At 43.7% G+C, this 17,046-nt stretch overlaps 1 protein-coding gene across 1 annotated transcript in view; it reads left to right on the top strand.

Moving 5' to 3' along the window:
* The window catches only part of LOC127663346 (complexin-1), a 79,152-nt gene extending 62,421 nt beyond the window's left edge, over nucleotides 1–16,731 (top strand). Inside the window, exon 4 of the mRNA XM_052154890.1 lies at nucleotides 16,172–16,731. Coding sequence (XP_052010850.1) covers nucleotides 16,172–16,369 — 198 coding nt within the window. The 3' untranslated portion in view covers nucleotides 16,370–16,731. The remainder of the gene's footprint in view (nucleotides 1–16,171) is intronic.
* The last annotated feature ends 315 nt before the right edge of the window (nucleotides 16,732–17,046 follow it).

Raw genomic sequence — 17,046 nt, 5'->3', positions numbered from 1 at the left:
ATCAAATTTTGCGGTAGAGCTACTGAAGCGCCAAAGATTGGGGTACAAGCCCTGAAATGCACGTGGGTTGACATGTTATCCAAAAGTGTCATAGAGGCACCAGAAAATAACGTGGTTGCTTCAGTAATTGCATTCTTTCACGTCACATTTTGTTTTATTACACTATCGATTAGGTTTAGGTACACGGTTTAGGGTAGGCTGGTTGGTTTTGTTGATTTAAAACTCAATAGAGCATTAATCTCAAAAAAACTCTTTTGTTTGGGAGAACATTTAACTTCCTTTTAGTGTCTCACACAGTGTAAATTTCACCTTGGTACTGCCTCAATACTTGTATGGAACAGCATAATATTTAGCAAAAATTTTGCCATATTTCTGTCACTTTTATCAGATCAGGCTGTGAAAAGTAGTTCTGGGTTTTTCTTCATTGACTTTTTGTGGAGGTTGAATGTAACATTATGGAAAGTTGCAGTAGAGTGGCACGTTGCAAATTGGGATGGCAGAGCCCTGAGGGTGCATGCTGTGAACCAGAGGGACTGGAAAAATAACAGTCCAGCTCAGCAAGCTTTCCATGTGGAGAAACAGAGATTGAGCTGATACTGGCATATGGCTTCTTTGCTGTGTGACTATGGGGAAAAAAAAGAAAGCAAATAAATGGTGGTATGGAAGACCCAAGGATTATGAAAATGAAAATGTTGTTTTAATGAAAGACAGTGTTAATTACATTAACAAATATTACTACATCAACCAATGTTCAGTTTAGCATTATGTAATCATGAAACATTCATATAATGTAAACAAACTGATGAGTATGTGATTTTTGGAGCTACAAAGGTTTGATCACCATTCACTTGCATTGTATGCACCTATAGAACTGATATATTCTTCTAAAAATCTTTGTTTGTGTTCTGCAAAAGAAAGTCATTCTATGAAGGCATGAGGGTGAGTAAATAATGAGAGAAGTTTAATTGTTTGGGTGAACTATCCTTTTAATCACATTATTATCTCCTTTCTCTTGGGTTTCTCAAATAAAATGTCAGGGCACCACATGTTTACCTGACCTGAAACATCAAAAACATTAGTCGCTTTTGCACCATCGAGCCGCACGGTTCCCGATGCAAAACAGTGTGCTTCATTGCCAATCACTGGCACACCAGCAACAGCGAGAAATGAGAGGACAATCTAATTTTTTTCAATTCTGCACTTGCATTCCAATTTGCATCTTGATGTAATCCTTTCTAATGATCACACAGTGACTTTTTATGTGCTGAATGGGAGGCTTAACAAATAATTAAAATGTGACAAGACTGCAGTATACCCAACAGACTTGTGCAGTGCGTGCAAGCCATTCATGCATCACAAGCTGGCAGTGCTTCACTTTCAGTTAATCACGCAAGTGAACACGCACGCTTTGCTTCTGTCAGGCTGCACGGATGACAGCCTAATGCCGTGTTTCATTTCTTGTTGTTTTTTTTTGCTTTCAGAACAACACGTAATGTAATAAGGAAAACACCACTATTAATCCTTAAGATTTCCATCCAGCATACAGGCACACCCTCCTTAAACCATAGTCACACTCAAAATTACATTAAATGATTAAAAGAGAAAACATAAACCTACATCTTGGGGTTCAAAAGTCTATTCAAAATATAAATTAAACCTGGAAATAAAGTTTAAGGATTTTGCTGGTGCGATTCACCGAAAAGGGCTAAATAGTTGATCTGCTTGTCATGCGCAAAAGGCTTGCATGCGCAGCGCGCGTCTCGTCACACTTTAAAAGTGTTTAGTCTCCCATTCTGCTGTTGAAAACGTCTCGGTTACCTACGTAACCTCGGTTCTCTCTAGATGAGGGAACGAGTATTGCGTAAGCTAGCTTATGCTACGGGAAAGATTCGTCTTTTCTGAGATATTGAAGCCAAAAAATTATCCTTAATTTTGTATCATTTGTCAACGCAGTGCAGCAACTGCAGACCTTGAGCGGGCTAGCTAGCGAGCTCATAGGTTGCTCTGCGGCAACTGCTGCAGCCTATAGACGAACTTGGGCGAACTCGCGTCCAATGAGAGGCATCCACGCGCTTACTGCATCAAAGCCCGCCAAAATGGGTGTGACTAGAGTGCATATAAGCGTAGTTCGTAGGCTGGAACCCTGGTTTTCATTGAATGAAGCGAAAGTCGCTCGTGGCGCTGAAGCACGGCCGGCTACGCAATACTCGCTCCCTCATCTAGAGAGAACCGAGGTTACGTAGGTAACCGAGACGTTCTCTTCACGAGAGGTTCTCTCAGATATGCGTAAGCTAGCTTACGCTACGGGAACCCATTGTCAACGTCGTGCGCGCCAAGCATCCACTGCATGAACCCCAGGGGGGTGGACCCGGGGGAGCCCTTGTGAGTGGGGAAATAATATTTGGCCGGCAAGAGTGCGGGCCAGTGTGTGTGTGATACATAAGCACATAGTGGGAAGGGAACGACAGAGCGGTCTGTGTGGAATGAGTCCCATCAGTGCAGCTCACCAGGGGAGCTGTAGCGTATTAAACCGCTAGTAGTTTTGCCTGCAGGGCGGGCACTTCCAGATTGTAAAATCTGACAAAGGTGGAGGGGGAAGCCCAGCCCGCTGCCACAGATATGTCGTGAATGGAAATCCCGCTGGACCATGCCCACGAGGAGGCCATGCCTCTAGTGGAGTGAGCCCTAATGCCCAACGGGCATGGCAGGTCTTTTGACGTGTATGCGGCAGCAATAGCGTCCACTATCCATCTAGACAGTGTCTGTGTCGAGGCGGCGAGACCTTTGGTGCGCCCTCCGAACGAAACGAAAAGCTGCTCAGAGTGTCTGAAAGAGGCGGAGCGCGCAGTATACAATCTCAGTGCTCTGACTGGGCAAAAGAGGCGTCGCGTTTACTATCGGATGCTGGCAGCGCCGATAGGGAAATGACCTGTGCTCTGAAAGGAGTACCGATCACCTTGGGAACATAGCCGTGTCTAGGCTTTAAAATGACCCTGAAGTCACTTGGTCCAAACTCAAGACACGCAGCGCTGACAGACAGCGTGTGAAGGTCTCCCACACGTTTGACTGATGACAGGGCAGTCAGAAAAATGGTTTTGAGTGAAAGGTATTTCAAATCCGCGGATTGAAATGGTTCGAAAGGGGGGGCTTTCATAGTTTCGAGAACTATAGAAAGATCCCAGATAGGAACCAATGGGGGGCACGGGGGGTTCATCCTTCTAGCTCCCCTGAGGAAGCGGATGACCAGCTAATTTTTTCCCAGTGACTGGCCGTGCAGGGGTTCAGCGAACGCCGCGACGGCCGCCATGTACACTTTGAGCGTGGATGGGGATCTGCCCTTATCCAGCAGCTCTTGTAAGAACACGAGAAGCGGCGACACCCCACATGTCCGTGGGTCCAGGTCTCTGTCGGTGCACCATTTTGAAAACACAGACCATTTTGACGCATAGAGTCTTCTCGTGGAAGGGGCTCTAGCGTGTATGATAGTGTTCATTACTCCTTCTGGCAAAGCGACGGGTAGTCGTTGATCACCCACGCGTGCAGCGCCCAGCGCTCTGGGTGGGGATGCCAGATCGTGCCGCGAGCTTGAGAGAGGAGATCTGCTCTCACTGGGATGGGCCACGGGGCTGTCAGTGACAGCTGCGTAAGCTCCGGAACCATGTTTGATTCTCCCAGCGCGGGCTATGAGGAGCACCGAGTGGCGAAGTTTCCTGATCCTCTGCATTACCTGTGGCAATAGCGTAAACGGGAGGGAAGGCGTAAAGCGGGTGGTTGGGCCAGTCCTGGGCCAGCTGCGTCCTCGCTTCGAGAAAAATATTGGGCAGTGAGAGTTCTCTTCTGACGCAAAGAGGTCTATCTCTGCTCTGCCGAATATGTGCCATAACGTCTGGACTGTTTGAGCGTGCAGGGACCATTCCCCTGGGGGAATATCGTCTCTGGACAGTCTGTCTGGGCCGTCGTTCAGGTGGCCTGGCACGTGCATCGCCCTCAGCGACCGCAGGTGGCGCTGGGACAAACTCAGTATGCGTTTCGTCAGATGGAAGAGGTTCCTGGATCTGACACCGCCCTGACGGTTTAGATAGGATACCACAGACCTGTTGTCCGAACGGACCAGGACGTGGTGACCCTGAATGACCGGGAGGAAGCGCACGAGCGCGTACTCGACCGCTAACATTTCCAGACAATTTATGTGAAGGAGCTTTTCCTGAACTGACCATAGGCCAAAGACCGGAGAGCCCTCGCAGACCGCGCCCCAACCCGTGTTGGACGCGTCTGTCGAGATGACTTTTCGGCGAGATACAGCTCCCATCGTCACTCCCCGCTGATACCACTCGGCCACTGTCCAGGGCTGCAGAGCTGAAATACAGGTCTGAGTCACTCTGATTGGCTGGCGGCCTGTGGCCCAAACCCGGCGAGACGCGCGGGTGTTTAGCCAGTGCTGAAGCGGGCGCATGCACAGTAAACCCAGCTGAAGTACTGCTGCAGCTGAGGCCATGTAACCTAGCACTCTCTGAAATTTCTTCAGAGGTGTGAGGCTGTTCATCTGAAAAAACGCGGCTAGTCGCTGAACACGACGCGCGCTGTGTAGATAAGCGAGCCGTCATTGCCACGGAGTCTAGTTCTATTCCAAGGAAGGAAATTGCCTGACTGGGCTGTAGTGAGCTCTTGGTCCAACTGACTGCAAGACCCAAACTGTTCAGATGACTGAGGAGAACTGTCCTGTGAGACAGAGGCTCCGTATGTGATTGTGCCAAAAACAGCCAATCGTCCACATAGTTCAGAATTCGCAAACCCTGACTCCGCAGGGGTGCGAGCACCGCATCCATGCACTTCGTGAAAGTACGGGGTGCTAAGGACAGGCTGAACGGAAGGACGGTGTATTGATAAACCTGGCCGTCGAAGGCGAATCTCAAGAATGGCCTGTGACGGGGATTTATCTGAATCTGAAAGTAGGCATCTTTCAGATCGAGAGAAATAAACCAGTCCCCTGGCGCACATGCGCGAGGAGTTTCCTGATTGTAAGCATTTTGAACGGTCTTTTGCAAGCACTTTGTTCAAAACCCTGAGATTTAATATTGGTCTGAGGCCGCCGTCTTTCTTGGGGACAAGAAAATAGCGGCTGTAAAAACCCCGACTCGCTCAGAGGAGGTGGCACTCTCTATGGCCCTTTTGCACAGAAGGTTTGCTTTTTCTGAACGAAGCATGCAGGCTGCTTCCGTGTTCACAGTAGTTTCGAGCCAGCTCTGAAGCGGGAGGGCGGCGATCGAACTGTAGCAAATAGCCCTGTTTTATTGTGCTTAACACCCATTCGGATATCCCTGGGATATCTTCCCACGCTTTGAAACGTAATGCTAGAGGGTGAATGGCCAAATCGCCCTGATTGCCGCACACAGCGCGCTGAACAGAATGTGTGAGCGCGCTTACTGTGTTTATGCATGACTGCTCGCAGACAGCAGAGACAGGCTGTTCTGTGAGTGACTTCCCGATTGGGGTAAATGGGGAAAGAGTCACATCTGATAAGTGACGCGCGAGCATAGTCACGGGCACGGGACTTACATGCGGAAAGGTGTTTGCTGGCCGTGTGACAGAGCGGGCAGAAGAGGGGCGCGCGCACGGGCTCGTGGGCGCATTTATTAACTCTAACACTCGAGCGGGTCGTAACTGCTTTATGTGAGTGTGCTCTGATAGGGACACGGGACGTGTAATGCTTGTGTGTAGGGTGAACACTGGATTGTGGGCACATTTTCTACACATAAGGCTTTATTTTGGGTCGCCGTGGAAACGGCGTTTGAGTGCAGGCAAGCGGGTAATATCACCGGCTTGTTGGCTGCTGAATCCACCACTGCAGTAGCCTGAGAGAAGGGGACTGACAGGGGGCGTACGGGACTTACATACAGCTGGCCGTGTGACAGAGCGGGCAGGGGCGCGCACACGGGCTCGTGGGCGCGTTTATTAACTCTAACACTTGAGCGGGTCGTAACCGCTTTATGTGAGTGTGCTCTGATAGGGACACGGGATGTGTAATGCTTGTGTGTAGGGGTGAGCACTGGATTGTGGGCACATTTTCTACACATAAGGCATGTTTACTCTTTACAAGATTTCTTTGGGTTGCCGTGAAAACGGCGTTTGACTGCAGGCAAATGGGTAGTATCACCGGCTTGTTGGCTGCTGAATCCACCACTGCAGTAGCCTGAGAGAAGGGGACTGACAGGGGGCGAAGCTTTGACGGTGGTCCGGCCGTGGCGGGACTGAGCCGTCGTTTTCTCAACAACGCTAGGAGGACTTCGGTTGCTCAGGTTTCAGCACAATTTTAGGCCGAGGCCCGCAGGGGGGCGGCGGTCTGCGGCGGCTGTCTGAGCGCGATCGAGGGCGGCCGCCCTGTCGACGCTGAGAAGTCTGGCTTGTTGAGCTGGGCGCTGTGAAGAGGCTCGTGCAGGAGGCTGGTCACGTGGGCGGCCTGCAGAGGAGCTAGCGCGACGAGGAGATCTGAAACAGCCTCTGTCTGTAGACGGCCATGGAATGCAGAGCAGATGCGGCTTGGCCGGCGGCGGTATAGGCGCGGCCAACACAGGCGGAAGTAGTTCTGCAGGCCTTAGACGGGAGCACCAGCTTAGACCGCCATCTCGCGGAGGGCGGGCAAAGGTGCAGCGTGGAGTCTGTTGGGAGCCTGCTCAGGGGGCGGTGACCACTCGAACCCGAGGCGGTCGACGGCCTGTGTGAGGAGGCGCGTTAGTTCCCCTTCGACTTCGGCGCGGGTCCTGCTGGATTCCTGGGCCGAGGAGGAGGCGTGTGAGCCTGACCACTCCTCGCTGTCCGAAGCCATGATGGAACAGCCCATATCCTCCGCTTCTCGTCCGAGATGGCAGCAGAGCAGCCGCCGGGCGGCAACTGCGCTGGCCCCGGTGGGCGGGGAGGGTGAAGGCGATGCTCGAGGGAGGGGCTCCGGCGAGGCTATCGCTTCTACCACTGGTTCCGGCAGCCTTTGAGAGCGGCGCTTTTTTCTGCGCGGCTGAATGGAAGGCGGCGCGGCGGCTTCGGTCCTGAGTGCTTCGAGTCAAGCCCGCAGGGTCGACATCGGCAGCTCCTCACAGAGATCGCATCCGCCTTCAGCGAGGGCGAGCTCTGCATGCCCCACTCCCAGGCAGAGAGCGCAGATGACGTGGCGGTCTCCGGTGCTGAGAGGGGCGCGGCATGAGGCGCAAGTGGAGCGAGGCATCTTTAAAAAGACGCTCGTACTCTTTTGTGAAGTTCGTAAGAACTAGCTTGCTTTAAAAAGGATACGTCGCCGGATGGCGTAGCTCGCAGGACGGCTGAAGGTGGCGAAGACGGCCGGCTTCTTCGAGCGCTGTCCACGCTTGCTTGATGCCCCTCGAACGGCGACGCAGCTTCCAGTTCAGAGATGCGAAGAGCTTCGCTGAAGAGATGAAAATCAGGGTTCCAGCCTACGAACTACGCTTATATGCACTCTAGTCACGCCCATTTTGGCGGGCTTTGATGCAGTAAGCGCGCGGACGCCTCTCATTGGACGCGAGTTCACCCAAGTTCGTCTATAGGCTGCAGCAGTTGCCGCAGAGCAACCAATGAGCTCGCTAGCTAGCCCGCTCAAGGTCTGCAGTTGCTGCACTGCGTTGACAAATGATACAAAATTAAGGATAATTTTTTGGCTTCAATATCTCAGAAAAGATGAATCTTTCCCGTAGCGTAAGCTAGCTTACGCAATACGAGAGAACCTCTCGTAAGAGAACCCAATGTGTGATCATGAGAAAGGATTACATCAAGATGTAGATTGGAATGCAGGTGCGAAAAACATCATATAAATAAAATAGCCTGTTCCTCTCTCGCTGTTGCTTGCGTGCTAGTGATTGATTATATTGTCAAAATATAAGAAATATTTAAGATTCACAATTTGGTGATCAGTAATCAAATAAGCACATTTGTGCATTAACTGTGTTAAATCATTTTGTACAAAATGACAGGTTTTCTTTCATTAAAGCACTAAAATTCACATTGAGGACATGATAATATCATAATCATTGGATTTTGCTAAACATTTTCACTCAAGCTATTATGCTGATAATATCATTTGTAATAAAAAAATATATATGATTAAATTAGAAAAAGTTAACTTCAGAAAATCACATAAATTACACACAAAAAGGTAAAGGTTGCCTCACTAGCTAAAAAGGACATTTAGTGACATAATATTATACAAGTAATATAATAATATATTATACAAATAATATACTGTATGTAGGCTAATTTAAGCCATATGAATTAAACCATCATATTCAAATCTTGAAGATAGACCAAACATACACTGGTTTTTTATTTATTTATTTTTTCATCAAACTTTATAAACCTCTCCATAGCTAAATTTGCCAGCTACCTAGAAACAAACGAGTTTCTTTAGCATTGGCAAATTGTTGGGCATGGTTAAGCACGTTTACAGAACAGTTTGTAATCGTGCTGTACTGTGCTCAAGTGGAAATGCTAATTGTGCCTTTCCTCACCGTGCTGGAGATGTCTAACGCTTAAAATAGTTTCACTGTTGCCTTGTGTTCTTTCTCAGCTCAATTTTCTGGTGTTACACATGATCTTGTTTCTGTTCCATACTACGTTCAGTAAAAATACCATGTCTCTGCATCAGCACTCAGTAGCTCTAATGCATTAACAGTGGAGAAAGATTAGAGAAAAAAAGAAAATTGTTTGGGGCAGTAGAGAAATTACTGTTAGCTGCAAAATATTGGACTGTCTATCCCGTTTGAACAGAATAATTACATCAGATGCATGCACGATTTCCCAACAATTCCTACAGTAACCCTCCCAAAAATTCACAAAATTATTTGGGAGTCATTTTGATATTTCAGAGTTGAAAGACAAGAGTAAGATGTTAGCCTCAATAATAGACTATACATTTGAATGTCATGGTTACTGTTGTAACCTTCGTTCCATAATGGAAGGAACGAGACGTTGTGTTGATTGTAGTGACACAAGGGGTCTCTTCTGAGAGCCTTGCATACCCCTGAACTTGAGAAAAGGCCAATGTCAAGTTGGCAGATAGAATTTGCATGACATACGGGTGTAAAGGGGAGCGGGGGAGCGAATGTCAGACAGGTTTTCACTGAGGAGCCGAGAATACGGTTATGGTGCATTACAGTGGTAGGGATAGTGACATGGCAAGGGGAACACAACGATGAGGTTACAACATTAACCATGATGTACCCCTTCTGTCACTCACTCGATGTTGTGTCGACTGTAGTGTCACAAGGGGTCCCACTTCAAAACGCCATGTACTGCCCATGTTATGTGACTCGTGGTGGGTCTGGTGGCAAATTCCTCTGCTGAATCCGCAGCCAGAGGGCTAGGGATGAAGAGCGTCCAGGAAGCGAGAGCTTACTGGCTAACCTGGGAGAGAAGGCGCACTGGATAAGCTTGGTGAAGGGCACAAGGTGTAACCCTCTTGATGGTAGCAAGCGCGATCAGAAGGGCTGTCTTCAAGGAGAGGGCTTTGAGCTTGACTGACTCAAGCGGATCGAATGGGGTCTCTGAAGACCTGAGAGGACCACTGAGAGATCCCAGGAGGGGATCAGGCTTGGCCGGGAAGGGTTCAACCTCCGGGCACCTCTAAGGAACCTGATAATCATTGTCATGATGATTACCAAGGGACTTGCCATCTACTGCGTCATGGTGGGCTGCGATAGCAGCGACATACATTTTCAAGGTGGAGGGGGACAGCCTCCCCTCCAGCCTCTCCTGCAGGAATGAAAGCACAGACCAAACTGTGCATCTCTGTGGGTCTTCAGATCTGGAAGAACACCAATTTGCGAACAGACGCCACTTGAGGGCGTAAAGCTGCCTTGTAGATGGAGCTCTGGCTTGGTTGATCATGTCTACAATTGCAGGTGGTAGACCGCTTAAGTCTTACACGTCCCATCCAGGGGCCAGACATGGAGATTCCAGAGGTCTGGACATGGGTGCCAGAAGGTACCCCGTCCCTGAGAAGAAGGTCCTTCCTCAGGGGAATTTGACAGGGAGGTGCTTTTGCGAGGAGCGTGAGATCTGAGAACCAGGTCCGGGTGGGCCAATAAGGAACCAACAAGGTGACCTGTTCCTTGTCCTCCCTGACCCTGCACAGCACCAGTGCATGAAGGCTCACTGGGGGAAATGCGTACTTGCGCAGCCCCTGGGGCCAGCTGTGTGCCAGCGCGTCTGTGCCGAGGGGCCTCCTTTAGGAAGTACCAGAGCGGGCAGTGGGAGTTGTCTTGGGAGGCAAAGAGATCTATCTATGCCCTGCAGACCTGGCTCCAGCGATGACCATCGGATCTGGAGAGATACCGGCCACATCCAGGAACTACACAATGGTGGAAGGGCATCTTTACAAAGACAAGTCCTGAAAAGGACGTTCAACGACCGCTTGTGTATGTTGCTCTTTTACCAGAAAACAAACTCTTTTAGAGGAAAATAAATAGAAGTCAACTCTTTTATGAGAGAAGCGCTGTTGAAGCGCCCAGGGGCAGAGTCTGCACAGCGTGCAGAGAGGAGAAAGCCGCTGGAATGCGCCGTCAGATCCAACAGAAGCTCTCTTGTAGAGGTGGGTGAAGCCGTTGTGACACACAGCTCGCTGATCACACAACTAAAAAATCTGTCTGACATGAGCTCCCCCGCTCCCCTTTATACCCTGAATGTCCGGGGCGGAGCATGCAAATTCTGTCTGCCAATTTGACATTGGCCTTTTCTCAAGTTCAGAGGTACGAAAGGCTCTCAGAAGAGACCCCTTGTGTCACTACAATCGACACAACGTCGAGTGAGTGACAGAAGGGGAACAGTTGTCTCCATGGCTGAGATGCATAGTGTATATTAGAGTTAAAAATAAGATGTTGCTCATATTTGCAGATTATCATATGCCTTATTTTTATATCATCATATGATTTTTTTTTCTCTGTTATCGCTATCGTTTATCAGAATAGCTTGCCTATTTAAAGATATCATGAAAGGGCCTCTCGACACGGGCACAGCATAATAAATGGACAGATATTTTTCATTTGGGATAGAAGTCGATTGGGAAACCCTTGAATGTTAGGTGGGGAAATGAACTCAAGAGCAAATACCTGGATCGTACAGCCACAAGTTTTTGTAGGTATTAGTATATAAAATGTGTTTAGTATACAAACATTTGAATCAATACCCAAGGGCGTAACAGCCAGGGAGATGTGGGGTACACATGATATTGGTCACCCACACTTTTCCAAGATAAACCCATACAGAGTCCAAATGGTGGATTTGTATTTATTTGTATTATTTGCATTTTGTTACTTTGGGCTTATTGAGCAACCATCCAGCCTATCACAGGTGAGTTTCATGAGTCGAAACGTTCCTTGCGTAATAGGTTATCAGGCTAATCAACGTGGCTCAATTCATTTCTACAAAGTTGCTTTGTATCCATGTTTTTTTATCGGAATTGATGTTGATCTAAATTAATAATCTAGAGTTGAGGAACACGCAAATGAGTGTTATTTATCTGCATATTTTTCTTGATTACCAGCATTACGTGAAATGCACTGCAGAAAAAGAAAACTAAGGACAATCCTTCTTTTAAGCACACATTGCAAGAGTTTATATCAGCGGATGGGTCTTCATTTTAAGATATGCTTTTTATATAATGTTTGTGAGGTAATTGTTTGATCTGTTCTTTTTGCCAATTTAAGCAGATTACTAGATCTGTGTTAAATATGTAAAGCTATTTTTAATATCAGCTCCTGTTTTTTACCTCTATGTTGGTGAGTAGTCGACAAACTGTAAGAAAAAACATAGATCTGCTGTGTTTTTAGAACACATGCATTTTACTGAAGTCAATAGATATGCAGACACACTTTTTTATACATGAAAACGTACAGACGTTATATATAAGATTATTATTGTTGTCATTTGATAAGTCATGCTCAGCTGCTCACAAACTGTAGGAAAATGATAGATTTCTTTGTTCTCATAATGTATAAAACCTCTACTAAAGTCTCTTTGTAGGTCTGTACAATCTCTTTTGATTGTTGATTCAGTGACTAACTCACTTCACACAAGACATCACCAGGTGTCTTCACCAGAAATGGTCACTGAACGTATCAAAAATCGATTGGAATTAATTTTGGTGAACATTATCAAAACACTTAAATTGAATCAATTAAAATCCCACAATGCATAAGCACAGAGTAAAAAAGAGTAATTGTGCATATGCACAATTTTCATTATTGTAACTGATTTATTCAGGACCAGCTTGTGCTCAGTATTTTATTGTCACGTGTAAAATAGAAGCAAGTGCTCCACAAGATGCCCTTTATTTTTACAGCTAATTTTGCAGAATTTTGCACTTAATTTGCAATACCTGAATCTTTAAAATACTACAAATGCTACTATAATACGTACATATTAATATAAAACTTATATCATACTTGTATGTAAATATATACTCTAATACATAAATACTGCACTGTAAGGTTTGGGTCTGTGTGAGCCACCTACTGACAGCTGTGTCCCCCCCCACACACACTTTTAAAAGGAGTCAATACCAATGACATCATCTAAAACGTAACCCCTTTTAAATGAAAAACTTCAAGAGCGACTGGCCAGAACAGAACTTCCCAGAACTTTTGGGAGGATACTGCTGCATTTAACATCGTTCTGTTCTTGTTCGAATATTATGAATACTATACAATAAGTCATTGCTAGAAATAATAATTCCCCTGTACAGATTAGTACTTACAGATTTGTCTTGATAATGCACCTTGGGCCACCGAGCCACAGATATTTTTTTTGGTTTGCCTGGCTGCACAAAATGGAGGATGATCTCTTGTGAGCTTATGGAGTTTGAGATACATTTTATGCAAAGCCATCTTGAGAGGATGGGAGGCCAAAGAAAGCTTTTTTCCACTAAGCCCTCAGCCCAAGGGTCTATTTTACCACAAGAATTAAAGCGGCATCTGCACATTCTCTGAAAAACATGACTAAAATACTGAGGGAAGTCTTAATGTCTTACCCACGCTCGCTGAACTTTAAGGTTTACCGAGAATTATCTTCAAGTAGCCCGTTTAATTGTTTATTAGACTAAGCTTTATTAATAAGATTGCATGTGAATATGCTGTAAATAATGTAAATGATATTCCCTGTAGATGGTTGGAGAAAAGCTGGAAACCACTGGTTAGAAGGTCAGAAGATGATTACGTGAGCTTTTTTCTGACCAAGGCTGGGTTTCCCGAAGCACTAATAGAACATTAGTAGCACTTAAGTAGTACTTAACCTCTAAGGTGCGTTTCCTAAAAGTATTGTTGTCTAAGTAGTTCATAAAAACGTTTGTAAATTAACGAGAGCTTTGAACTACTCTTAAGTCCATTAAGTGCAATTAAACATATCTTTCTGACATCTTTCACAGTTTATCAAAGACAATGGGACATTTAATAATTTATATTAATAGATTTTGATCATTGGAAAGCCAGTGTAAACTATTTCAGAGGATAAATAGTTAAAAAATATTGCATTGAAATCAATAGGTAGTCTCCGCATGCGACGTGATAGGTCTAAATTAGCAAGACAATTAATACAGTATAACATTATATTAGACCTTCTTTGATGAGTATAATTGTAATGGCAATAGAAAGACAATATGTTCTTATTAAACAGATTATTTAAGAGGACATGAGTAATGTAATGTGACCATGCAGTTTAAAACTTAAATAAATATGCCTAATAAATCATTCATATTTGGTTAGAGGAGATTAGAGTAAGAGTGTGAAATGAGAGATTCCCTGTCTCTCTCTTCCTCCTCCTCCTCCTCTTCCTCCTTCCTCCAATGGCTGGTTCAAATCAGCTCATCTATAGTCTTTTTACAAGGCAGTTTCAAATTGCATAATGCATAATGTCATTAAGGCTACAAGTACACGGTGCCTTGAAACTCTAACCAGATGATCTATTCATATTTAGACAGGTCTATGAGTAGTTCAATACTGATGCCCATCATTTTAATCCTGTTCTTTGTGCATTTGTTTCCAGCCAACAAAATTTAGGCTACGCGAGAGCCCCTTATGATTCACATCGTGTACATGCTCGCTACATGCATTTATTGCATCACTTTCATTAATCTCTATGACTGGGCATCAATACATCTGAAACAGCATCTTCCTAAAGTCATAATTATTTTTATAATTAAAGTCTGTAATAGTTCATAAATTTCGGCACCTAAACAAGGTTACAAACAACTTCAGTATTTCCACATTATTTTCATGTTGAGAGGACAAACTCTGGACATATTTACCAAAGAGATCAGCACCTTTGGACTGGATAGCTCCCGTAAAGAAGCACTTAATTTCTGCTTTATAATGAGGATCTACGTGCTGGTTTGGGAAATAGACTCCATCGTAAAATAACCAGCGAGTTCGTTAAGATGATCGTAAAAGCTTAAGTTACAATATTATCAGGAATCCCAGAACTTGTTAGTTGTCAGACACCAAAATGTTCCATCATTTAATAAATTTATTGACAAGGCATCACAGTTATTTATGTCTCAGTCTGCTGAGTGTCTCAAGAGGGTTTACACCTTGCCCTAAACATCAACCCTTCACATTATTCCCCCCAATCCAATTCCTATAGCCTTATTCCTCAAGATGTGACTGATTCATATAGAAAACTCTAGGAAATAGAAGCCATCATCTGTTCCAAGTCTGTCAGTCAGGTCCCACTTTCTCCAAGTGGAGATATCAGACTGCAGTTTCACTTTGACATTTAAAAAAAAAAAAAGGGAAATAAATAAATAAATAACAGTTTGGAATAATCTTTTATGATTATTAAAAAAGGCATTGATTTTTTTTATATATATATATAGTATTAATACACTATCCGGTAAAGTCAGGTAGTTTAACCAACAAGAATAGATTATAAAAGAAAGATTTTTTTTTTTTACATTATGAGTGACCAAAAATCTCTGATATTCGTAAAAAAATAAATAAATAAATTAAAAAAATATATGTTAAAAAACATTTGAAATATTTATGTGTGAAACCAAAATGGACACAAATATTGTATTTAAATAAACTTGATTTATAAAAAAATTTATTACCGTGAACAATTATTTTTATATGTCAACGACGCATATAATATGGAGTAAAAACACGAATATAAGAAAGGATGAGCATAATACAAGGTATTATCTCAAAAAAATGTCAAACCACTTCAACCTGAAAACCTAAATTTAATTGTTATCAATACATTTATACAAGATCAAAGTATCCGTACTGTAGATTAGATACGCTTAGGATTGCTCAATAGCTTCAGTGTGGCTCAGAACATTGATTTAACTATATACTTTGCTGTATCAACTGTATCAACTTCCACTGGGTTTTTCTTTATGATCTAACAATAAACAGCTCAAAGAATGTGATTAAAAACTTGTTCTAATAATGCATGTTATTTATGTTTTTCTTTTATTTATTTATTTTTATTTTTTACATCTGAGCTACAATTTGCACTATTAATTACACTTAATCCAACCACTCTAAATATACTTATAAATTAAAGAAATAACGAAACTCAAAGTCTGCATGTTGAAAATAATGATGAGTCCAAAAGACAAACTATTTATTTAAGACAAATTACTGAAGTAGAACTACTTAGCATGTCTTTGGGGTCCTTTTGATAAAGAGTAGAAAAGTATAATGGACAAGAATTAACCAGCCATTATTTTTGTAGCCTCAGACTCTTAGGGGGTGAAACAAAGAGCAAATGGTCCATTTGTCATCAAAGCACTTGTCTAATGAAGTAGATTTCCCTGACAATATTTTTCACATTATTTGAAATTATAGGACATTTATTTGCAACTGAGAAAGTGTTTCAGATCTAAATAAAGGTTCTGTGAATCACTGAGCTAACTGACAGGGCCAAATTAGTATATTAGCCTGCCAGGTGGCATTCCGCCAACTTTTTAGGTACATAATCAACACTATCCCAATTTAACAGTCTCTAAATTAACATCCAGGTTGTAGTGCTGCTGTCAGAATTCCCAAATGTTCACACATGAGTATGTTAATCAGGATAATGTGGAGCTTAGTTGGGGTAGACACCATATTAATGTTGATACAAAAGATTCACATTCTAATGAAAATGCCTAACATGGTGCTGTTTTATTTTTCAGTATGGCATAAAGAAGAAGGAAGAGAAAGAGGCAGAGGCACAGGCAGCCATGGAGCAGGCGTCCGAAGGGAGTTTGACCCGTCCTAAGAAAGCAATCCCTGCCGGCTGTGGTAATGAAGAAGAGGAAGAGGAGAGCATCATGGATACAGTAATGAAGTTCCTTCCAGGCCCACTTCAAGATATGTTCAATAAAAAGTAACAGTGTTTCACGACAAGTTTAAATCATTAAGGTCAAGAATTCCACCACCTTTCTCCCTTTCCCCTCTGTCATATTTGTTCTAAGATCTCTGGACTCGATCTGCGTGCCATAACATCTGTCTTTTACTGAGGGGTCCAAATAAATGTGACATTTTTTGTTAAAATGATGAAGAAAAATGTGTGCACTAGAAATGTTGCATATACATGTTTGCATTGTTTCTCTGTTTAAAGACAAAAAAGCCCCATGAGTCCAGACCTTAGAGCAAAAATATTCCCATGCATCATTAATTTTGTTTGTAAATAACAAATGAAAAAATAACTGTATATGAATACAGGTATCTATATCTATATATATCTATATATATATATCATATATATATATATATATATATATATATATATATATATATATATACAGTGACTAAGAGTATAAGCCATAATTTTATCTTGGAGAGATTTCTCCAGATCATATCATATGTTTGTTTGTTGCTCTGTTATATATATTATTGATGTATCCATGTGGTATACCTATAGATATATACTGTATACAGATTAATTTGCCATCTATTTTTTAAACTACTGAAGTAAACTTTTCCAGCCATCATAAATTGTAACATTAGACAGTACCCGATTAGTTTGACTGAAAACTGTAATATGGAAGAAAGCGTAAACTATCAT

This window comes from Xyrauchen texanus, chromosome 23, assembly GCF_025860055.1.
Source record: "Xyrauchen texanus isolate HMW12.3.18 chromosome 23, RBS_HiC_50CHRs, whole genome shotgun sequence".
NCBI lineage: Eukaryota > Metazoa > Chordata > Actinopteri > Cypriniformes > Catostomidae > Xyrauchen > Xyrauchen texanus.
This window is presented reverse-complemented; position numbering and strand designations above follow the sequence as displayed.